The sequence below is a fragment of the Leucopleurus acutus genome (assembly GCF_964270905.1).
Source record: "Leucopleurus acutus genome assembly, chromosome: X".
In the NCBI taxonomy this organism is placed as follows: Eukaryota; Metazoa; Chordata; class Mammalia; order Artiodactyla; family Delphinidae; genus Leucopleurus; species Leucopleurus acutus.
The window spans coordinates 46,073,486-46,098,855 of record NC_139148.1 but is presented as its reverse complement, the minus strand read 5'-3'; the positions used below and the strand labels follow the sequence as shown (position 1 = coordinate 46,098,855).

General features: G+C 38.0%; 1 protein-coding gene across 8 annotated transcripts in view; it reads left to right on the top strand.

Moving 5' to 3' along the window:
* The window catches only part of HUWE1 (HECT, UBA and WWE domain containing E3 ubiquitin protein ligase 1), a 143,248-nt gene that overhangs the window by 30,006 nt on the left and 87,872 nt on the right, over nucleotides 1-25,370 (top strand). For 7 of the 8 annotated variants that reach the window (XM_082864978.1, XM_082864980.1, XM_082864983.1 and 4 more), the window contains 13 exons: nucleotides 1,296-1,394; nucleotides 2,097-2,303; nucleotides 3,970-4,122; nucleotides 17,278-17,340; nucleotides 19,417-19,494; nucleotides 20,376-20,423; nucleotides 20,504-20,572; nucleotides 21,018-21,117; nucleotides 22,385-22,506; nucleotides 22,802-22,952; nucleotides 23,092-23,219; nucleotides 23,779-23,919; nucleotides 24,134-24,239. In XM_082864978.1, coding sequence (XP_082721104.1) covers nucleotides 1,296-1,394; nucleotides 2,097-2,303; nucleotides 3,970-4,122; nucleotides 17,278-17,340; nucleotides 19,417-19,494; nucleotides 20,376-20,423; nucleotides 20,504-20,572; nucleotides 21,018-21,117; nucleotides 22,385-22,506; nucleotides 22,802-22,952; nucleotides 23,092-23,219; nucleotides 23,779-23,919; nucleotides 24,134-24,239 — 1,465 coding nt within the window. The remainder of the gene's footprint in view (nucleotides 1-1,295; nucleotides 1,395-2,096; nucleotides 2,304-3,969; nucleotides 4,123-17,277; nucleotides 17,341-19,416; nucleotides 19,495-20,375; nucleotides 20,424-20,503; nucleotides 20,573-21,017; nucleotides 21,118-22,384; nucleotides 22,507-22,801; nucleotides 22,953-23,091; nucleotides 23,220-23,778; nucleotides 23,920-24,133; nucleotides 24,240-25,370) is intronic. The other variant, XM_082864981.1, reaches the window with a different exon arrangement.

Here is a 25,370-nt window from a genome sequence, read left to right as displayed (position 1 = left end):
ACTACCTCTCCCTCAACCTGTATGACTTCAAGGAGAGGAAGAAAAAGTGCAGGTCTGGTTTGTTGAAGGGTTTTATGCCAAGAATTTTGCATGCCTTTAATTACCACAGAAATTTGAGATAGATCTTAATAATGCTTACTTTAGAGAGAGAAAAGGTTTCAGACTTAGCTTAAAAAAAATTTGCCCTTAAGCCCCTATTGTTCCACGTTCCATTTTGGCTGCTGAAAATGCCCCTAGTTTAAATCTCACAACATTGCTGGGTAAATAGGTCACGTTAAGTTCATTTTGCAGAAGAGGATGCTGAGTTTCAAAGAGGTAGCTTACCAACTACCTAATTCTAAAGTCCATGCTCTTTGTAACAGTAAGCTGTCTTTCAGTATTTAAGCTCCTATTATGTGAGATAAGTGCTTTATGCAAACACTTGAGCTTCACATTTCCAAGGTGGTTCTTAGGTCTTTTTTCTGGTAAGAAAACTGGCTTAGAGGTTGGATTTGCTCATGATCAAACAACTTTGTAAACATCAAGCGAAAAACTGAACCCAGATTTGGTTGGTTCCAAATCTAGGCCCATTCCTAGGATACCATACTGCTTTACAGAGTCAAAGAGCAAGTGTAATCACTTCCAGCTGCCATCCATTAGTAGCAGCATCTCTGTCCCAGTCTCTATCCCCCCTGCCACCAGCTCCACTTTTGGAAACTTACTATGAACTCTGAATCCACACCTTGTTACCTGACAAACAGGCCCTTTCATCAGTAAAACAGAGCAGGAATATATGGAAATGGAAACCCCAAGTAAGAATGGAGTCCTAGTTTTACACAGTTCAGAAATTCTTTGCCTCCTATAATTGGACGGTTTAATGTTGCAGGAAAATATAGCTAGTGCTAATCTTCACCTTTGTGAATTCACTAGGGCTCCTCAGTGTTCCTCTAATTGAACATTTCTTATCAGGCATTCTGGTTAACTTTCAGACTATGATACAGATTCCTTCATTTTGTTTTTATTGATATTTAGCTTGTTTCCTTTATTTCTGTTGTCTGTACACTTCCAAGTAGTTTGTCTACATCTACAGGTTCATCCAGGTTTTAAAAAAATACACAGATGGATTGTTTCATTATAAGATTTCTGTATTAATCTCAAGTGATCATCTGGCAAATTTCCACTTAAGTAGTGCGTTCTATCAAAAGTTAAATCATTGAGTGTGTTGACATAAGGGTTTTTTTTTTCCTATTCTTCCTTGTTGTGTCTCCCTCCTACTCCAAAACACCCTTTTGTGAATACCTGTTTGTTTTTCTCAGCCTGCAGACTGCAGAGCCTTAATAGACAAACTCAAAGTTTGTAATGATGAGCAACTCCTCTTGGAACTGCAGCAGATCAAAACATGGAACATTGGAAAGGTATGTAAACCCATACTCCCAAAAGAGAAACCAAAATGAGGTAGCCTCATTCAGCAATTACTTAATAAGCATCTAGTGTGTGTCTGGCACAGCTCTAGACCAGTAATTTTTAGCCTGTGAATGGTTGCCAAGGAAATTTTGAAAGAAATGTAAAAGGAAAATTTTGCTAGCCAAGGATGAAGAATGTTTATACAGGTGATGATAAAGAATCTCAACCACAAAATTCCTTTAGTTTGACTGACAATATGAGTTTGAGATAGTCTCAGGATTTTTACTCTTAGCTTAAAAGACTCTTCTTTAGATAACTCTAAAAATGAGCACTTCAGATAAAGTGGATTCTGGCAGGGAAAGTCCTTGTGTTTTTAGACCTCAGAGGTAGCCAGAATTCTCCTTTTGAAGACCTAGCTGTAGGAGTTTTGTGGTGTCTCCCGGTGTTAGCACATGTATGTTTTTTGTTTTTTGTTTTTTGCGGTACGCAGGCCTCTCACTGTTGTGGCCTCTCACATTGCGGAGCACAGGCTCCGGACACGCAGGCTCAGCGGCCATGGCTCACGGGCCCAGCCGCTCCGCGGCATGTGGAATCCTCCCGGACTGGGGCACGAACCCGTGTCCCCTGCATCGGCAGGCGGACTCTCAACCACTGCGCCACCAGGGAAGCCCTACCTTATTCTTATATCTTCCTCTTTCTCTTCCCCTCTCCAGTGCGAGTTATATCACTGGGTGGATCTGTTGGACCGCTTTGATGGAATTCTGGCAGACGCTGGACAGACAGTGGAGAATATGTCATGGATGCTCGTGTGTGATAGGCCAGAAAGAGAACAACTGAAGATGCTTCTCTTGGCTGTGTTGAACTTCACAGCCTTGCTCATTGAGTACAGCTTTTCCCGGCATCTGTATAGTTCCATAGAGGTAGGAGAGGTTCAAGCCTATGTGATCTGTTCTTAACTAGAATTGTTCACGTCCAGAATAAGGAAATTGTTCTTTCTTTCTGATGATTCTTTCCTTTTCATTATGGAGTTCTGGGGTTTTCAATGTCAAAGACAATGGTAGGATGTTTCTTGGCTAAAGATACCCTTCACAGGGTTGATGGGAAGGTTCTTTATTGTCACCTTCACCTTGCCTTTTAAGATTTAAGGAATTAATGAGAATGTAATACATGTATTGATGTATTCTTGGGAATTTACAGGAATTGATCTTGGTCCCAGGTTATCAGAGCAGCCCCAAATTACTTTTAAAATATTAGACATAATTTGATTTCCTTGACACATTACTGCACTTACTGCTTTTCTAAGTTTTAGTGTGCTGCTTTTTAATTTCTTCTCCCCCTCCCCAAAATGTATATTAATAGCATGCTATGTATTCTGTTTTTTTTAACATCTTTATTGGGGTATAATTGTTCTACAATGATGTGTTAGTTTCTGCTTTATAACAAAGTGAATCAGTTATACATATACATACGTTCCCACATCTCTTCCCTCCTGTGTCTCCCTCCCTCCCACCCTCCCTATCCCACCCCTCCAGGCAGTCACAAAGCACCGAGCTGATTTCCCTGCGCTATGCGGCTGCTTCCCACTAGCTATCTACCTTACGTTTGGTAGTGTATATGTGTCCATGCCTCTCTCTTGCTTCATGCTATGTATTCTTAAAAAGTAAAGTGGGCACAGGAATTAGTGAACTTTTGAATTGGTCAAAAATCAGTATAAGAAGAAACTCTCTTCCTTTAGCCTAACTTTAGAGTTTTTATCACTTGATTTAGTGCCCTGTTGTTATGTGTTACTTTTCCTAAGTCTTCATTAAAGAAACAGAATCAGAACAAACAGAAAGTAAATGGTTTAAGAAGAGAAGTGGAATAACTGAATTAAAGACCTAGTGCCTAAAGTTTTAAGTAGGGGATGGCTAAGCAGTCTGTTGAAGATGAAATAGATAAGCTGCAAAAGGAAATCCATAGCCTTCTGTGGATAATCAGCAACCAGAAATACTTTGGTTCATTTCCAGCTAAATTACATACTGATTTTAACACTAACCAAATGTTTCAATATATTGGTGAATTTTGATTGTATTAAAAAGCAAAAATAGTTACTCTTGGGTTATTGTTACATACACTGTATTGTAACAGTCATAGGTGCCACCAGCTGTTGTTATTTTTAGTTTCTATATGAAGAGCCCTGTGTTTTAATTAATTCCAATTTTGTATTTGTTGTAAAGGATACAGAAGGAGCATAAAATTATCTTAGTCTATACTTTTAGTCTAGTTGGAAACTTAATGTTCTTGAGTTCTGCTATGTATTAGAATATATTACATTTGTCTCTTTTGTAATCTGTTTCTTCCTGTGGAGACACCTATGTAATTTTGAACTGTTCACATTTTTTTAACTTAAATTGGACTTTCTGGCTTGCTGCCAGATTGTAAGCTGCTTGGGCATAAGGTTACATGTTGTAGGTGCTCAGATATTTATAAATTTTTTTTGTATCGTTAAACTTCTTGATAGCTTTATAAATCCATGGCATTTCAAGTTTTCAAGGTCTTGTATGCCTGATACCATGAACTTGCCCCCCCCATTTTTGTCTCCTGTAGCATTTGACAACTTTATTGGCTTCTTCTGATATGCAAGTGGTGCTGGCAGTCCTCAACCTTCTGTACGTATTTAGCAAAAGATCAAATTATATCACACGCCTTGGATCTGACAAGAGAACCCCACTGCTAACCCGGCTGCAGCATTTGGCAGAGGTGAGTCATGGGTGAAGAGTTGGAAGGACACAGAAGTTGGACCCTGTTATTCCTTTTCACAGGTGTTTCTTGCAGTGTCAAAATGAATAGGAATCCGTAAGTTAACTTTACTGGCCTAATTGAGTAGAACTATTGGGGCCCATTTAACTAAGTTGCCCCAAAATCCTAGGAAGTATTCTCAATTTTATGAAGTAATTTTGAGGGATTTCATGAATCTCTGCTCACAAAGAGAATCTCTCTTTGTTCAAAAATGGCCACTTCTCTTCTGGAAAGAAAGTTTAGAATCCGATTCTACTTGGAGGGAAATATTAGCTGCAATAAAAGATCTGGATTTTGAGTCCTGGCCTACCTTATTAGCTCTGATAGCAGTTTTCTCATCTGAGAATTTAGTTATATCTACCTTAAGAGTATTTTCAGAATAAAATAAAATGTAGGGTTCTTAGTGCTGTGCTCAGTAATTGGTCTGTGGTGGTAATGATTGTTAATTGAAGGCAAAAAAGCTCATGTTAAATTCAGCTTAGTCAAACTATTGTCCAGTGTTTGTAGAGGCAAACTGATAATGCATACTCAGGTTTGAGAGAGGTAGCCATTGCTAGAAAGCTTTCTTGGAAGAAAGTTGGTAGGGCTAACTTTTTAAAAGCTGAATAATAAATGGTTACCTCACAAGTCATACAACTCAAGTTTCAGGCTATTGTTAGGTGCATGGTTACTTTAAAATCATTTTTGTGTGATTATAAGTGTAACATGTATTGCAAAAATTCTAGGATGTATAGGAAAGTATAAAGAGAATGTTAATCACCTGTTATTCATCCAGATGGAGCCTCCCTTAGAATTTGAGCATATTTTCTTGGATTTGCAAATACAAGATTTTTTTTTTTTTTTTTGCGGTACGCGGGCCTCTCACTGTTGTGGCCTCTCCCGTTGCGGAGCACAGGCTTCGGACGTGCAGGCTCAGCAGCCATGGCTCACAGGCCTAGCCTCTCCGCGGCATGTGGGATCTTCTCGGACCGGGGCATGAACCCGTGTCCCCTGCATCAGCAGGCGGACTCTCAACCACTGCGCCCACCAGGGAAGCCCCAAGATTATTTTTAACCATTTTCTCACGATAGTTTTTTAGTGACTCAGTTAACCCAGTGATGTGAGCCAGTTGTGACTATGCACAGATATTAGTGAACTGCAAATATAGCAGAAGTTCTCCAGGAAGACTTGAATCAGTTAAAAGCCAGTTGGTTGATTTTTGTGAGGGTCTGGGTACACTGGTTCTCAAACTCGAGCATGCATGGAAAGAGTCGATTTATTAAAGCATAGATTAGTCTCCCTCCCCTGTCTGCTCATACCCCTTTACCTCAATTCCTGCAACCCCCATTTCTGATTCAGTAGGCCTAGGGCAGAGCCCAGTAATGTGCATTGCTAATAAGTTTCCAGGGGATGTTGAGGCTGCTGGTCCAGAGATCATACTTTGAGAACCATTGGTTTAATCTATCCTATTGGGCAAAGTTACAAAATCTTACCAGATTCTTATAGTTCCATCTCAAAGGCATCAAGACCTTTTCCCTGATACCTGAATACATACCCATTCTTGAGCAAATCCCATCTAGTGAGATGGTGTCAAATATGACATGGTTGATATAAATGTTATTTATTGGGTGTCTACTTAATTGCCAGGATCATATGGTAACTGTGGAGTAGGTGAGGACGATGAGATTCAGAAGTTATATTATTTTTAGGAAAAGCCCATGGGCTTTTAGCCCCTGATAAAGTGTAAAATGTGATAACTGCTGTTTGTAGAGTTGATTAAGCATGGTTTATGTTCCAAACCTGGGTGTCAGCCTGAGACCCAGCTCCTTGAATCCACACCCAACTCTTCCACTTGATAACATTCAAGAAGTATATGGCTAATCCTGTGCTGGATATAGTATAAAACATGTTCTTTTCTTTAAAAAACTCACATAGTAGTTGAGAAAGTGATATAGGGGCATAATTAAAAGGACAAAGAACTAGTTATTCTTAGTACTAACTAATAAGTACCCTTGAATCTTAAACATCCCATAGGTTTATCTTGTTGGCTGCAAAACAAACATAATAAAAATATGTGCTTAGTATTTAAAAATTTTGGAAATGTACAGAAGAAAATTTATCATAATTATGTGTCTACTCTTCACATTTTGGTACATTTTCTTAGTCTTTATGCATATTTACATAGCTGAATGCATATAGTATATGTAACTTGATATCCTACTTTATTTACTTAACATACTAGCATCAGTGTTTTCCCATATTAACTTTACATAATTTTGTAAGAAATGTTTCTTTGTATTTAATAATGGTAATATCTCAGAAATGTCACAACATCACAGACTTTCATGAATCAAGTTTGGCTTGACATGGTCTTTTAAGGATCCCAGCTTACCACAACTTTCTTATCGTAGGCACTTGATTTTTATTAGATTACAAAAGATAGATTTAGTGGTGACAGTAATAGTTGAACTATTCTAAAAAACAGTTAGTTGTGACAACAGAAGAAACAAAAGGAAAATAATTGTGGAGATACATAGCCTTTCGAGCTTATTCTGCCTTGCAAATTCAGATCCTTGGTTTGACTTACCTGTCACCCCTATGTGGCATCAAGTATTTATATATCCCTTGTCCTCACAGTTTTCAGCAAATTCCATGTTTCTTCACTGGAAGTCCTGGGAATAGCCAAGAAAATATTGAAAATGAAATGAGGAAGTACTCTTCCTATTGGGTATTAACTTTTTTTATAAAGCTAAAAGTAATTAAAATAGTGTGGTAATAACAGTGGAAAATTTCCAGAAATGGATCCAATGTGTAAGAATCACTAAGCTTAATCATTTTTAGCTTTTGATACAAAGTGAGAGATGTGCAACTAACTGTTCCTTTTACTTGAATACTTAGAGGCCCTTGTAAGTTTATTAATTGGCCTAATTTCAGTATTATTGTGTCTCAGGGAACAGAGAGGCCTGAGGAGAGGGAGAGAGATGGTAGAACAGCCAGTCAGTGGAGCAGTCAGAACACATTTTTTTTTTCCATTAAATTTGCCATCTTGTATGGGCATGGTTCATGGCACCCCAAAATAATGACAATAGTAATAACAATGATCACTGATCACAGATCATCATAACAAATATAATAATGATGAAAAGGTTTGAAATATTGCAAGAATTACCAAAATGTGACACAGTGACATGAAGTGAGCAAATGCTGTTGGAAAAATGAAAAAACCAGTAGACTTGCTCAATGCAGGGTTGCCACAAACCTTCAGTTAAAAAAGCAGTATCTGCAAAGCACAGTAAAATAAGGTATGCCCCTGTGCATAGGCTCAATTTTGATGTAAAGATCAGAGAAATCAAGTAACTTGTTCTGGTCGTTATTGAAGATGAACAGAATAGCTGTCTTAAATCTTTCCCTTTTCACTGGTTCCTCCTATATGTATATTTTAATAGTTTTTTTTAATTAATTAATTTACTTTTTGGCTGTGTTGGGTCCTCGTTTCTGTGTGAGGGCTTTCTCTAGTTGCGGCAAGCGGAGGCCACTCTTCATCGCGGTGCGCGGGCCTCTTACTATCGCGGCCTCTCTTGTTGCGGAGCACAGGCTCCAGACGCGCAGGCTCAGTAGTTGTGGCTCACGGGCCTAGTTGCTCCGCGGCATGTGGGATCTTCCCAGACCAGGGCTCGAACCCGTGTCCCCTGCATTGGCAGGCAGAGTCTCAACCACTGCACCACCAGGGAAGCCCTATATGTATATTTTAAAAGAACAAGCTTGAGAGAGCAAGAACATACTTTTTTTTTGGTCAGTGTAGCTAAAGGTTTGTCTATTTTTGTTGATATCTTCAAAGAAACAAATTTGGTTTAGCTGATTCTGTTTTTCTATTTTGTTTCATTTATCTCTGCTCCAGTTTTACTATTTCCTTCTTTATGTTTGCTTTGGGTTTAGTTTGCTGTTTTTCTAGTTCCTTAAGGTAGACTGTTAGGTTACTGATTTGAGATCTTTCTTTTTTAAATGTTGTAGGCAATTAACAGCTGTAAATTTCCCTCTAAGCACTGCTTTATCCCATAAGTTTTGATATGAAGTGTTTTCATTTTCATTCATCTTAAGGAATTTTCTAATTTCCCTTTTGATTTCTTCTTTTACCCATTGGTTGTTAACAGTATATTGTTTAATTTCCATGTGTTCGTGAATTTTCCAGATTTCCTTCTGTTATGGATTTCTAATTTCTTTCTGTTGTTGGAGATGATACTTTGTATGATTTTATTCTTTTTAGAAGTTTCTTAAAGTTTGTTTTGTGGCCTAACATATGGTCTATATGGGAGACTGTTTTGTATGTACTTGAGAAGAATGTATATTCTGTTGTGGGGTGGATTGTTCTATATATATGTATATATCTGTTAGGTCTAGTTGATTTAATGTTCAAGTCTTAGTTTTCTTGTTTTTTGTCTAGTTATTAATGTTTTCCCTGTGTATTACAACTGACATCTTCATTAATGAAAAGTTAGTTCAAATTAATACCAACTTAGTTTTAAGAGTAGACAAAAACTTTCCTCCTATATAGCACTTTCCTCCCACTGTATGTTGTTGCCACAAATTACATTTTTATATATTGTGTGCCCATTCAACATAGATGTAGAATTTACTTTTTTATGTAATTGTCTTTTAAAACACTCAGAAAAAAAGGAGTTACAAACCAAAAATACATTAATAATGCCTTTTATATTTACCTATGAAATTAACTTACTGGTGTTCTTAATTTCTTCATATGGAATCAGGTTACTGTGGTGTGTCCTTTCATTTCAGCCTGAAGGACTCCCGTTTAGCGTTTCTTATAGGCAGGTCTGCTAGCAACAAGCTCTTTCAGCTTTTATCTGAGAAAGTGTTAATTTCTCCTACATTTATGAAAGATAACTGTGCCAGATATAGAATCTGATTGGCAGTTATTTTCTTTTAGCACTTTGAATATGTCTTCCCACTGCATTCTGGCCTCCATCATTTCTGATGAAAAATCAGCTGTGAGGATCCCTTGTACATAACAAGTCACATTTCTCCTTCTGCTTTCAAGATTATTCTCTCTGTCTTGGCCTTTGACAATTTGATTATAATGTGTCTTTCTGTGGATCTGTGTTGTTTTATCTTGTTGAATTTCATGGAGCTTCTTGGATTTATAGATTCATGTCTTTTGTCAAATTTGATGTTTTGGCCATTATTTCTTTAAATAATCTCTTTGCCCCTTTTTCTGTCTCTTCCCCTTGGACTCCCATTATGTATATGTTGGTATACTTGGTGAAGTCCCACAGATCTCTTAACCTCTGTTTACTTTTTTTTCCCTCTATCTGCTCTTCAGACTGGGTAATCTCAGTTGACCTGTCTTCAGGTTCATTGATTCTTTTTTCCCCCACCTTCCAATATTTATTTTCAAATAAATTTGTCAGAATTTTTATAAAAGTGATGCATGTTCAGTGTTGAAAATTAAGAAAATACAAAAAAGTATAAAGAAGAAAATAATAATAAGCCTCAACCACCACCATGTAGAAAAAATAACTAACATTGTGTTTCATATGCTGCTTCCCCCCCCCCCCATGTAACCTATGGTGAGTATTTTCCCACAGCATTAAATATTCTTTGAAAATACCATTTTTAAAGTCTTAGCTTCTGAACCACCCTCCTGGTCCTCCATTGTTGCCCTTCTATGTCTGCTTGACTGGTGCCTCCTCTTCTGCTGCCTCTGAGTGTTAGAGTGGCCCAGGGCTCCACCCCAGGCTCTGTGTCTTATCCAGCTATCAATACATTTTGCCTAGGTGATCTGATCCAATTTCATGTTTTTAAGGACCATTTACTCCAAAAATTGTATGTTTTCCTTGAACCTCAAACTTGTATATTTACTGCCTTCTCAAAATCTCTGCTGGATATCAATTGTAATGTGTATAAAATCAAACTTTGACCTCACCTCACATTTCTTTCCCCCAGGCTCAGTCCATTCCAGATAACTGGCACCCTTGCTTTCCTGGACAGTGGCAGGCACACTCTTGCTGCAGGGCCTCTGCACAGCTACATCCCCAGTTGTCTCTATGGCTTGCTCCCTTATCTTCTCTAAGTCTTAAGAGCCACCATCTCAGTGAAGTCTTCCCTACCATCCTGTTTTAAAATTAGAACACCTACCGTACTCCCTATTACACTTTTCTTCATTTTTTTCTGTAGCACATATTACCACCTAACGTTATATATATTTAATTAAGTTCATTGATTCATTTTTCTCCCTGCTTACATCTGCTGTTGAACCACTCTAGTGAATTTTTCATTTCTGTTATTGTGCTTTTTCAGCTCCAGAATTTCTATTTGCTTCCTTTTTTATAACCTCTGACTTTTTATTGACATTCTTTGTTTGATGAGACATCATTCTCATGGTTTCCTTTAGTTCTTTTTATATGATTTCATTTAGCTCTTTAAGCATATTTTAAAAAGATGATTTAAAGTCTTTGCCTACTAAATCCAGTGTCTGGACTTGCTCAGGAATGGTTTCTATTAATTAATTTTTTCTGGTTTTATGGGGATATAATTGAATTAAAGCATTGTGTAACTTAAAGGTGTACAACATGATGATTTGATACACTTAATATATTGCATAGTGATTACCACAGTAGAAGTTTGTGCGATTTGACCAACATCTCCACATTTCCCCCAATCCCCAGTCCCTGGCAACCACCATTCTAACCTCTATTTCTATGTGTTGAGCTTTTTTAGATTCCATGTATAAATGATACCATTCAGTAGTTGTCTTTCTCTGTCTGATTTATTCACTTATTAGAATGCCCTCAAGGTCCATGCATGTTGTCACATAAGGGGAGATTTCCTTCTTTCTTGTGGCTGAACAATATTTCATTGTGTGTGTGTGTGTGTATGTATGTATGTGTATGTACAGCACATCTTCTTTATCCATTCATCCATAGACAGACACTTAAGTTGTTTCTATACCTTGGCTAGTGTGAATAACTTTATAGTAAATATGGGAGTGCAGATATCTCTTTGTCCTGATTTCCTTTCTTTTGGATAGATAGCCGGAACTGGGATTGCTGGATCATATAATAGTTCCTTTTTTGAGGCACCTCCATACTGTTTGTCTTCTGTAGTGGCTATACCAATTTATATTCCCACCGACAGCGCACAAGGGTCCCCTTTTCTCCAAATACTCACCAATGCTTGTTATCTCTTGTCTTCTTGAAAATGGCCATTCTATCAGGTGTGAAGTGATATATCATTGTGGCTATGATTCGCATTTCCCTGATGTCTAGTGATGCTGAGAACCATTTCATGTAACTGTTGGCCATTTGTATATTGTCTTTGGAAAAATGTCTATTCAGTTCCTCTGCCCATTTTAAAATCAGATGGTTGGCTTTTGTTATTGTTATTCAGTTATATCAACATGAGTTCTTTATATTTTGGATAGTAATTTCTTATAAGAAATTACTAAGGTTTGCAGATATTTTCTCCTATTTTGCAGGTCGTCTTTTCATTTTGTTGATTGTTTCTTTTGCTGTGCAGAAGTGTTTTAGTTTGATGCAGTTTGCCTTTGTTGCTTTTGGTGTCATGTCCAAAGAATTGTCACCAAGACCAATGTTGGGGTGCTTTTACCCTGTGTTTTCTTTTAGGAGCTTTATGGTTTCAGGTTTTATGTCTTTATTTATTTCTTTATTTATGTCTTTATTTATTTCAGGTTTTAAGTCTTTAATTTAGGTTAATTCTTTTTTTTTTTTTTTTTTTTTTTTTGCGGTACGCGGTCCTCTCACTGCTGTGGCCTCTCCTGTTGAGGAGCACAGGCTCCAGACGTGCAGGCTCAGCGGCCATGGCTCACGGGCCTAGCCGCTCTGCGGCATGTGGGATCTTCCCGGACCAGGGCACGAACCCATGTCCCCTGCATCGGCAGGCGGACTCTCAACCACTGCTCCACCAGGGAAGCCCCAAATTTAGGTTAATTTTTTGGATGGTATAAGATAGGGGGTCAAATTTCATTTTTCTGTGTGTTATCCAGAAAACTGGTTATCCAGTTTTCCCCAGCACCATTTATTGAAGAGAGTATATTTTCCCCATTAATTATTGTCTCCCTTTCAAATATTAGTTGACTATGTGAAGATTTACTTCTGGGCTCTTGATTATGTTCTGTTGGTCTGTGTGTGTTTTTAATATGCTAATACCATACTGTTTTGATTACTATAGCTTTGTAATGATGTTTGAAATCAGGAAGTATGATACCTGTAACTTTGTTCTTTCTCAGGATTGCTTTAGTTATTTGGGGTCTTCTTGGTTCCATATAAATTTAAGGATTGTTTTTCCTATTTCTGGGGAAAATGTCATTGAAATTTTGATAGTAATTAAAATCTGTAGATTGCTTTTGGTACTGTGGACATTTTGACAGTATTAATTCTTCCAATCCATGAACATAGGATGTTTGTGTCTTCTTTAATGCCTTTCATCAGTGTTTTATAGTTTTCAGTGTACAGATTTTTACCTCCTTGGTAAAATTTATTTCTAAGTATTTTACTGTTTTTTATGCTATTGTAAATGGGAATGTTTTATTTCTTTTTCAGATAGTGTATGGAGATGTGACTGATTTCTGTATGTTGATTTTGTATCCTACAACTTTACTGAATTTAATTCTAACAGTTTTTTGGTGGAGCCTTGAGGGTTTTCTATATATAAGATCATATCATTTGCAAATGGAAATAGTTTTACTTCTTCTTTTCTGAATTGTATGCGTTTTATTTCTTTTTCTTGCCTAATTGGCTCTGGCTAGTATTTCCAATACTGTGTTGAATAGGAGTGGTTAGAGTGGGCACCCTTGTCTTGTTCCTGATCTTAGAGGGAAAGGGTTCACCCTTTCATCCTTGAGTATGCTGTTAGCTGTGGGCTTGTCATATGTGGCCTTTATCATGTTGAGGTATGTTCCTTCTATACCCCATTTTTGAGTTTTTATTATGAAAGGATGTTGAATTTTGACATTGCTTTTTCTGCAACTTTTGAGATGATCATGTGATTTTTGTCTTTCATTCTCTTAATGTGGTATCACACTTACTGATTTGCATGTGTTGAAACATCTTTGCATCCCAGGGATAAATACCACTTAAATCGTGGTGTATGTTCCTTTTAATATGCTGTTGAACTTGGTTTGCTGGTAGTTTGCTGAGGACTTTTGCAGGTTTGTTCATCAGGGATACTGGCCTGTAGTTTTCTGTTCTTGTAGTGTCCTTATCTGGCTTTGTTATCAGGGTAATTTTGGCCAAACAATGGTAACTTTTCAAGCAATGAGTTTGGAAGTGTTCCTTCCTCTTCAATTTTTTGGTAAAAGTTTGAGAAGGATTGGTTATTCTTTAAATGTTTGGAGAAATTCACCAAGGAAACCATTTGGTCCTGGAATTTTCTTTTTGGGGTATTTTTTGATTACTGATGCAGTCTGCTTACTCATTATTGGTATATTCATATTTTCTATTTCTCCATGATTTTGTTTTGTTAGATTATATATTTCTAGGAATTTATCCAATTCTTCTAGGTTATCCAGTTTGTTGACAGTTTGTTCATAGTAGTCTCTTGATGATCCTTTGTATCTGTGGTATCAGTTATAATGTCTCTTCTTTTGTTTCTCATTTTATTTGAGTCTTCAGCCTTTTTTTCTCAGTGTAGCTAAAGTTTTGTCTATTTTGTTGAGTAGTTTTTTTAAAAAGAACTCTTATTTTCATTAATCTTTTCTGTGTTTTTTCTAGTCTCATTTATTTCTGTTCTGATCTTTGTTATTTCCTTTCTTTTGCTAACTTTAGGCTTAGTTTCTTTTTCAAGTTTCAAGTTGAGGTATAAAATTAGGTTTATTTGAGATCTTGTTTCTTAATGTAGGCATGTATTCCTATAAACTTCCCTCTTAGAACTGCTTTTGGTGCATCTCATTCGTTTTCATGTGTTTTGTTTTCATTTTCATTTGTCTCAGGATGTTTTTAATTTGCCTTTTGATTTCTTTTGACCCATTGGTTGTTCAGTAGTGTATTGTTTAATTTCCACATCTTTGTGAATTTTTCCAGTTTTCTTCCTGTTACTGATTTCCAGTTTCATACTGTTGGGGTCCAGAAAGATACTTGGATGATTTCTATCTTAAATTTGCTAAGACTTGTCTTGTGACCTATCATATAATCTATGTAGGAGAATGTTCCATGTGGGTTTGAGAAGAGTGTGTATTCTGCTGTTAAATAAAATGTTATACATATGCCTACTAGGTCCATTGGTCTAAAGTATAGTTCAAATCCAATGTTTCCTTCTTGATTTTTCTCTCAGTACAATCTAGCCATTGTTGAAAGTGAGATGTTGACATCTCCTACTATTATTGTATTCTCTGTTTCTCCCTTCATATCTATTAGTATTTGCTTAATACATTTAGATGCTCCAACATTATGTCCATATAATTTACAATTGTTATATCCTCTTTGAATTGACCCCTTGATCATTCTATAATGACCTTAATTGTCTCCCATTACAGGTTATGAGTTAAAGCCTGTTTTTTCTGATATAAGTAGCTATCCCTGCTCTTTTGGTTTCCACTTGTGTAAAATATCTTTTTCCATCCCTTTACTTTGAGCCTATGTGTGTCCTTAAAGCCGAGGTGAGTCTTGTAGGTAGCATATAGTTGGATCTTGTTTTTTTTTCCATCCAGCTACTCTATGCCTTTTGATTGGAAAATCAGTCCATCTACATTTGGAGTAATTATTGATAGGCAGGGACTTAGTAATGCCATCTTACTAGTTCTTTTTTTGTTGTTTTGTATTTCCCTTGTCCCTTTCTTCTCTTGCTGCCTTTCTTTGTGAATGATGGTTTTTCATAGTAGTATGCTTTCATCCCCTACTGTTCGTCTTTTGTTGTTTTGTACTTCCCTTGTCCCTTTCTTCTCTTGCTGCCTTTCTTTGTGAATGATGGTTTTTCGTAGTAGTATGCTTTCATCCCCTACTGTTCGTCTTTTGTGTATCTAATCTAGGTTTTTGCTTTGTGGTTACCATGAACCTTACATAAAACATAGATATAATAGTTTTGGGACTTCCCCTGGTAGTGCAGTGGTTAAGAATCCACCTGCCAATGCAGGGGACACGGGTTCGATCCCTGGTCCAGGAAGATCCCATATGCCGCAGAGCAACTAAGCCCATGTGCCACAACTACTGAGCCTGCACTCTAGAGCCTGCAAGCCACAACTACTGAGCCCACGTGCCACAACTACTGAAGCCCACGTGCCTAGAGCCCATGCTCCTCAACAAGAGAAGCCACCACAGTGAGAAGCCCACGCACCGCAATGAAGAGTAGCCCCCACTCACTGCAACTAGAGAAAGCCCGAGCGCAGCAGCAAAGACCCAATGCAGCCAAAAATAAATAAATTAATTAAATAAATTTATTTTTTAGAAAAAGATATAATCGTTTTATTTTAACACTGATAACAACTTAACTTTGCATCTGAAAAACTTTACTCTTTTATTCCCGTTCCATTTTATGTTTTTGATGTCACAGTTTACCTCTTTTTATATTGTGTATTCATTAACATTATTTTAGCTCTTATTTTTTTTTTAAATTTTGTCCTTTAACCTTTATCATCCATGGATGATTGTTTAAGACAGTGTTCTCCTTGGGCTCTCAAACAGCTGCTGAGAGTGGCTACAGCTGGTTCACAGGCCACTGCAGGGTCCACAGCTGGGACTGAGGTCTGTATGCCTCCTCCCAGGTCCCTTTGCATATGAGGCTGGTTTCCACAGCTCCCATAAAGGCACTTTTCTCCATGAATGGATGCCAAATTGTTGCAGGGGTGGGGGGTGCAGTGAGAGACATCTTATTTGGCCATCTTGCTGGCATCACTCCTTATGTTGCTATAATGGGCATTTTGGATATTATATGTGGCAACTCTGGAAATCAGATTCTCACCCCTCCCCAGGGTTTGTTGTTATGATTTGTCGTTGTTTGTTTAGACTTTTCTGAACTGACTTTGTAATTCTTTGTTTTGTGTGGTCATTGAAGTCTCTATTCTATTAGCTTAGTGGTCAGCTAGTTTTATTTGCTTTAAACTCCTGGAACCGAAATATCTCCGTCTTTGCCGGTGGGGTCTGTGTGTATGTTGGTATCTTCAACGTGAATACTCACTGTCTTCAGTACTCAGGAAGTTTACAGCTCTGACTTAGCCTTCACTTCTGGCTTGCATAGAGCCTGATGTCAGGCAGAGATGTGGGAACTTAGTGCTTTCTCAGGTCTTTTCTGAGAATGTGCCCAACCTTGGGCATACATGTGGCCTTCTAGATTCCCAGGAGTGTGTGGAAAGGGCTTTTCAAAGCCCTTATTCCCCAAAGCATTGCACGCCCCAGCCTTTCTTCCCAAGCTTTTCAGTTTGTCTGTTAGTTACCCCAATTGTATGCCTCTCCCAGGGGACTAATGCACTTACTCTTGAATGTTTTCAACAAGTGCCCGCCCCACCCCTGGGAGAGTTCAGAATTAGGCAAAAATGATGGATATCTCAAACGCTGTTGAAAATGCAGGCTAGTTTTTAAGCAAGATTGTATGGCTGAGGTTTTGGATTTGGAAGTCAATAATAGTGTACAGTTGAGCCATTCTCCCCTATAACCTTAAGGGCTAGTACTTGTTGATATCAACGAGTTTTTTAGACTTTGTGGTGGCAGAGTACAGTAGTAGTAAGCAATGCAGAATCTTCTACTTTGCACTTTGGCTCATGTCAAAAAGTAAGAAACTGGAGAGCATGTAATTCCACCCTATGTGAGAGGTGAGCAGGCTGAGCATGGAAAGCACAGTACAGTACTGAAGACCCAATGGATCAAGACTGACCTTTCAGCAAGCCTGACTGCAGGCATATAAAATACATTTGCTTGCAGGAGCTGTTCATGTTCTCAGTAGCATCCTCACAGAATAATGAAATTGATCTCATTGGAGAAATCACCTTTAGGCAGACCATCTTGCCTTGAGTCTTACTGAAGTTCTTGCTTCTCTTTGCTCCCTCTTTTTGTTTGACTTTAACATTGGATGTCTTCTCAACACTGTGTTCCAGGCAGCCACATACTCATAAATATTTTATACACAAAGCTACCTTAGGCACTGTTTTAACACTGTCTTTTCTCTTTTTCCAAGAGCTGGGGTGGAAAGGAGAATGGCTTTGGACTTGCAGAATGTTGCAGAGACTTGCATATGATGGTAAGTGACTCTGGGATATGGGTGTCTTTTGACAGAGCTGTGCGTGATCTCTTTTTGAGCCTTACTTTACAATGAATATATGGTATTTAAAGTTGCCACTTCACATCAGGACTTTTGAGGAACCTGAGATCAATTGAGATATAGCATACCTTTTCTAGAAATGCTTGGGCTCTCAATGTACTGGTGGTAAATGAAGAATCTCAGAAACAAAGTATATGATCATACCCATCTCTTGAGTAAGAAACTGCGTTTGGTGAGTCAGTTTGAAAGTGATGAAAAATCCCAGAAAGTACACTTCCTTGTACTTTTTTTTTTTCTTTCTTTTTTTCTTTTTTTGTGGTACGCGGGCCTCTCACTGCCGTGGCCTCTCCCGTTACGGAGCACAGGCTCCGGACGCGCAGGCCCAGCGGCCATGGCTCACGGGCCCAGCCGCTCCGTGGCATGTGGGATCTTCCCAGACCGGGGCACGAACCCGCGTCCCCTGCATCAGCAGGCAGACTCTCAACCACTAAGCCACCAGGGAAGCCCCTTCCTTGTACTTTTTCACTGGAACTATCAGAACTCTGGGCAGTCTGGCATGATTTAAGAATGGCTGCTTGGAGAACAGTTCTGCCATTTTGGTTATTGAGAACTTGTAGTGTTCTGTGTGTTTTCCATGTTTACCCCTCATGCCTGTTCTGCTCATACCTTTAACCCATGTTTAGACTGTGAACTCAGGCCATCCTCCCCTCTGCTTTGATACGTTGCTGTAGAACCACAAAGCACAACTGGATTATTATGATACAATTCCATGCCAAGAAGCAGCTGTATTTTCCAACAGATGTACTGCTTCTTTTATCAATTTGTCATGTATAGGACAAATGGCTGCAGTGAAATTTAGTATATTTATCTTAACAAGCCTTTTTACCCCTAGGAGAATGGTTCTTTTTCTGGTCACAGAAAACTACAAATAGAACAAATTACTTTCCCACCTTAGCTGGTATACTTTCTTTAGTGTACATTATATGAGTGGATATTGGGTAATATGAGAGGTGAATGTTGTCTGTTTTAATAATCAAAGCTATATAAATCTTAAAGGGTATTCAGTTTGGAATTCTAATTCTGAGAAAATTATTTTTCATCTTAAAGTTTAGTTGATTAATTCTGAGACTCCTTATGTATATCAAGCTTGTTCTTGGCCACTTGAGCAAAACAGTATGACATACTCTACTAGGCTTGCGTGATGTCTGTTACCCATCTTGGTCTCAGCCTATATTAAGAAATCATGCATTCTTTTATTTATTGATATTTGGCATGTCATAGGACTTTGAAAACTTTGTGTACTTTGAAAGGAAGTAATACATATACATGTTAAAAAATTCTAAGAGTATAAAGGGGTATACAGTAATTCTCCATCCCCAGAGGCAACCACTGCTACCGGTTTCTTTCAAAGATACGCTTTAATGGACATGCTCTTGCAGTCTTACTTTGTTTTTCATGTTGCTTTTCTAGAGTTAAATAGGATTTGTTGTCAGGGTCTGGTTTATATTGACTTGGTATCTACCTGTGCAGAAAAGCACTTGGATATCATGAGAAATGATGTAGGATGGTATGGAAAGGATTATTTAAAGAATTATGAAGGTAGGCCCATGAGGCATAGTTTGAATAAAATATTTCAAAAGGTGATTATATTCACTGAGATTTCCATAAGAGTGTTCTTTTCCATTCTCGAACTGGTACCTAGACCCTTGTATTTGTCCTTCATCCTTGGATTCTTATTAATTATTCGGGGCAGACTTGCCTCTCTTTTTCCTCTTGAGAATAGCTGCAGTCAAAATTGATCTCTTGAAAGAAAGAACAACTGATAACTTGAGTTATCAAGTAAGGAATATGAAAGCTTTTAGAGCTCTGGGCTCCACCCTCCTGATTCTGTGTTGTTACAAGACATCTGAGCTCTGCTAAAACAAGGAGTGAAGGCACTGTAGCTGCTGACGACACTGCTCATTCTGCTGTCACACTGGGTTGGACAAGTGGCTAAGTCCGAGGGAAGATTTAAGAGAAGATGGTATCTCATTCTTTCATGTGCTTTATACACAGAAATACCCACCCAGTGCAACTACACTACACTTTGAATTCTATGCAGACCCTGGGGCCGAGGTCAAAATCGAGAGAAGGGTGAGTCTCATTCACACTTGTTCTAATAAAGTCAGTAATCCGTAGCTGGGGTCAACTTTTCTAGGACTCCTCAGTAAAAAGAGGGAATGATGTTGAGCTACGTTGCTGCCCTTCCAAGCTAAATATATCCAGCAGCTTCTCAGGAATAAGTGTTCATTGTTTGCCCAGCTCTGATAGGTTTGAATCTTACTTACGTTGGAACTGCCAAAAGACAGGACTCTGTTTATGTGGCACTGTTAGGACTGGTGTATTTTTCTCAGTCTCAGTTGAGAATTCCACTGTTTGTTATAATAGTCTAGGTAGTGATCGGCTGAACTTTCTCTACTTAAGCCAGCCTGCAAGAAGTCTATGTATTGCTTACAAGGTCCTGCTTCAATTATCTGGACATTGCATATTCTTTGAGGAGATAGCAAAATTCACTTTGGTTTAGAAGTGGCCTAGTGAACAAGATCTTTTTTTTTTCCTTTCTACTTAAAATATATAATAATAATAAATAATCTTTCTAGATTATTGGTGCCTTGAGAACAGCTCTAATGCATATTTAGAAAGAAACCATTTACATGGATTCACTCTACTGTGAATACAGAGGCTGTAGGTATTAAGTCAATACAGGTTAAAAAGGGATAAGGAAGAACATGAAATGTATCTGGCTATGTGCATTATATATTTAATCTACTGGTTTCAAAGAAGCTTTGCTGAAAATATATAAAATGAACATTTGGGGGGAATTCTAAAGAATATTTTGATTTTTGAGAGCATTCAGTTGAGGCTTCAACCTAGGGGTGACATCTTGTTTTTCAGATAGCTCTTGCAGTCCTATGGCAGGGGGAAGCTAAGGTATACAGTGACTCCTAACAACTCTCCTATCTTTTTAATTTCAGACATCTAGTAACACACTACATTATATTCACATAGAGCAACTTGACAAGGTAAGAGGAATCTTTGACTATGGGTTAGTTCTTAACATTTGGTTCACTTTTTGTTCCTAACAGTTTTTTTTCTAATGTAGATTTCAGAAAGCCCTTCTGAAATCATGGAATCTCTTACCAAAATGTACAGCATTCCTAAGGATAAGCAGGTATGATATGTCTTAAAAATATCTAAAGGGTGTGGAGATCAGTGATATGTGCTGGGGCTGGGATATAGCATAGCAGAAAGAATGGAGTCAGACAGTGGGCAAATTAGCCTCCGTGGGCCTTAGTTTCCTCATCTTTTATGAGGCGAACACTTAAACTGACTTCCTAGGTCCTGGTGAGACTTTGAGGAAAACAGAAGCAGCCTTATTCACCATGAATATCTAATAAGTGGTGGTAGCTCAACACTTTGGATACCAAAGAAGAAAATGTTTAGTTGTGTTATTTTTTTCTGCTCATTGTAATGGTGATCAAATATTTGATTTGATTAATAACAATCAGAACTCTTGCCAAATGTCAAGTAGCCCCGTGAGTAAGATTTAGCCCTTCCTCAGAAAGTATAGTCACCTTTTCCATTGGTTTCCTAATTTAGGTCTTATGTCTCTACAGATGCTGTTATTTACACACATACGGCTGGCCCATGGCTTTTCTAATCACAGGAAGCGATTGCAAGCTGTTCAGGCCAGGCTGCATGCAATATCTATATTAGGTAAGAGAATAACACTCTATAATTAACAGGCCCTGGTTAGGCAGTTTAGACTTGATTTCCTTTGAACTTCATCTGTCTTTGTTGCTATGGGGCTTATTGTATTTACCTAGGTGGCAAGTTAAATTGTAAAATTGCCAGCATTCCTAGTGTTCACTGTATTCATCATCCTTCGGCTCCTTAATGTTGGATCAGAAAGAGGATATGATTGACATATATCACATAGGTTTAGTCTTTATTTGGGTGGGGGGTTTTTGTTTTGTTTTTCTTAATGAGTGTTCAGATAGTCGTCTTGCTCTGGGCCCTATTTTTCCTCTTGCCATTTCATCTTCCTCTTCTTTGGGAGTATAATTTTGAAATTCATTAAATAGTACTGTGCATTTTACTTTTAACTGTAGGGTGGTACAGTGGAAAGCACACTGGTTTTGAAATCAGTCCTGGGCTTTCGCCCTGACTGCAGTTTATTAGGCACCTGTTTATCCTTTTGGCCTCAGTTTCCTCATTTAATAAGTATTTTATAAGCTGATCTGAGGATTAAATGAAAACCTGTAAAGTACCTAGCACAGGCCAGGCACATAGGTATAAAATGGTAGCTCCTGTTAATATTACCATCCTTCATTATGTAATTACTTGTTCTTCTACTCTTTAAAACTATGAGTTCCTTGAAATGAAATTCCTACTATTCTATTTGTATTCATACCTAGCATAACATACCTAGCATAACTTCTGGTATGTTAGTGGGTACCCAGGAAATGTTTGTTGAAAACTGAATGTGCTCAAATCCCATTAGTTTGCACTTCAGGAGACTGTGTTCAGTATTACCTTTGTGTGGGATTTATTGGAAGTAGATTACATGCATTCTCTCAAATTTTACTACAGTGTCATACAAGTTTCTGATTTAGTCTGCAGTAGTCCATAAATTCTGTTCTTTACAGTTTGTATAAGTGTTTCCAGTGTAAAACAGAAACACATGAAGAGACTAAAATGGAAGTCCTGGGTGTAATAGAGTTATCAAGTAGTGATGTTATAAAATATTAATTCTTCATTCTCTTTTGATTCCTGAAAATCTTTGCCCAAGACAATATCATTAATAGGAGAATCTGTCAGTTTGGTGGGTATTTAGAGCTTATCACTGTGTTTGATCCAGTCCTCTAGAATTCAGTGATTCTGCCCTCCATTGCTGGTGGGAAGGGAGTCCTTCCCCAGAACCAGTAGGTGCCAAAAGGTTTGTCATTGGGCAGTGGCTTGACCACTGCCTTCTTGCCTAAAGTGTTTATTTCTCCTTTTGCAGTGTATTCCAATGCCTTGCAGGAGTCCGCAAACAGTATCTTGTATAATGGGTTGATAGAAGAGTTGGTAGATGTCCTTCAGATAACAGATAAGCAGCTTATGGTAAGTATTTATTAATATTTTCCTGTGTATATCAGGCTCATATGTATTTATCTGATTTTTGGTTTTTCCCAGAGGTTAAAATGAACCCCAAGAGGGAAGCTTAGCCCTTTCCTCTTTGGATATTTCGCTGCAAATTTAACAAACGCAGGATTTTCAATGTTATTCTCGACAGACCTCCATCTACTCCAAGCAATTACCAGTAGAATAACTTAAATTTTAGAGTGGGTATTAGCAACTTGGTTCAGTCATCTACTTCTTATTTAACACATCCCATGTTGACTTTCTGTTTTCAAAGGAGATTAAAGCTGCTTCTTTACGAACATTAACATCAATTGTCCACCTGGAGAGAACTCCCAAGCTCAGCAGTATTATTGACTGTACTGGAACTGCCTCCTACCATGGATTTTTGCCTGTACTTGTGCGGAACTGTATCCAGGCCATGATTGGTAAAGTTTTGGTGGTTATTGTCCTAGCCACCAAGAGGAACCCTACCCTTTGCTTTGTCTGCCTTTGTTTAGCATCCTGCCAACTTAACACCAAATTCTGAGCTTGTTCTTTCTCTCTCTCTCTCCACTTCCCTTGTAGATCCTTCCATGGATCCATACCCTCACCAGTTTGCCACTGCTCTCTTCTCTTTTTTATATCATCTGGCCAGCTACGATGCTGGTGGCGAAGCCTTGGTCTCCTGTGGAATGATGGAAGCCTTATTGAAGGTGCTCTACTTGTTTTAAAAAATACATTTGTGGGGAAATCAACTAAGAGGGTACAGAGTTGTGAATGGTTTGCAGTGAGAACAGTTAGCATAAGAAAGCTTAACCCAGAAAATGTTATACTTAATTTCTCAAGTTTGGCCTTCTAGTTATCTCATTAACAACTTTTAAGAGCAGCTATTTCCATTATTAAGAATTGCTCATAGTCCAGCATGATGTGATAGGAGGCCCTGGGTACTAATTAAGATATTGCCACATCTTATCGTGACCTTAGGCATGATAGGCTTTGCCATGTGCCTGGGCACTGGGCACCAGCTCTTTTCTCCCTGAATATTTTATTTAATCCTGAAAGGTAATTTATGTCCCTATCACCTCAGGAGGTTGAGTCTCAGAAGTGATAGAGCTATCATTTGGCAAGCACCAAAAATCAAACATGTATTTTTTTCCTTCTATACCATGCTGCTTCTCTGAAACCCTAGACTGCATGTTTCCAGAAGAGCACATTATTTACAGCTTTGTGTCTTTTCATTTGATTGGTTTTACCTTTTTCTCTCCCTAATAGGTCATAAAGTTTCTTGGTGATGAACAGGACCAGATAACATTTGTCACCAGAGCTGTCAGAGTGGTTGACCTCATCACCAATCTGGACATGGCAGCTTTTCAATCCCATAGTGGACTTTCTATCTTCATTTATAGACTTGAGGTATACAAGGAGCACTTCGGAGCACTTTGCATATACTTGTATGTAGTGAGAGCTGAGCCTAGGAACTATCCTTATAACCCTAAAGAGCCATTTTATCCCTCTTTTGTTTTTAGAAACCAGTTCTGTAATCTGCCTGTGATATTCTTTTGTTATAAATATTTTTAATCTCCGTTATTTATGTAGGATTATCTTACTGTTTTCCCCTTGATCGTAGCATGAAGTGGATTTGTGCCGAAAAGAATGTCCTTTTGTGATCAAGCCAAAGATCCAGAGACCCAGTACTACACAAGAAGGAGAAGAAATGGAAACTGATATGGATGGTAATTAACAGTTACTATAAGCATTGGTTCATTATCTTCTTTTTCCCAATAAAGTGTGAGCTCCGTGAGATCAGGTTACTGTTTTGTTCACTGCTGTAATCTCCAGTAGTGCCTGATACGTATATCATAAGTGTTTAAATATGTGTTAGGGAAAGATAAGGAGAATGTAGACACTAAAAGGGACCCTGTGAAACTACCTGGCCATTTTGAGAAGGAAAGGGAGAGGTGAAAAAGTTGTTGGGTAGGGAACAAATTTTAAATCATAAAATCTGAAAGATAGAAGACAAGGTATTCTTAATCTTGGGGTGCATCAGGTAAGTCCATTTTTAAAACTTCCCCCAGTTCGTAGCTCTTAATAGTACCAAAAATAAAAAACTTCCACAAAACAGCTTTCTTAGAATTTAATCTTATCTTGACCCAGGATGTCATTACATATATCTGTTATCATGCTAATAATAAAGGTATTAGAATTTTTATAATGCTTTCATTCTTTACACTAAATATACCTAAGTTTTCATTCCTTTTTTTCCCGAACGCAATTAACTATGTGCATTGCTGCCCCTAGAAGCCCCTTTACCCAATTTCTATCTCTAGTCTACAGTGGGTGACTTGGCATTTGAGGTAATGGGTGTGGTCATGTGGTCCTGAGTGCTGATTAAAATGTGACATCTCCTAAATGTGGTGGTGTAGAAGACAATTTAAAGACTCACTGTTCACTATAAATCAGTGGTTGTCAAACTTTAGTAAGCATAAGAATAAATTAAAGTGCTTGCTAAAAGAAAGATTTAGTGCAATGCTTGATTTAGTAAGTAAGACCAGGAAATCTACATTTTTAAAAACTAATCTTGGTGATTGTGATATACTCGTAGAGAAAATTGTATATTCACTGAAAAGCAGGTTAGAAAACCATGAGTTTGTGTTTCCTGTGTATAAATAGGCACATGTATGTATGTATGTGTATGTATAAAAAAGATTAGAAGAAAAATCCACAGATGGTTGAATCCGCAGATGTGGAACCTCGGATATGTAGGGCTGACTATAAAGTTATATGCAGATTTTTGACTATATGGAGGGTTGGGGCCCCAACGTTTGTGTTGTTCAAAGGTCAACTGTATTTTCATTTTGGGTTTC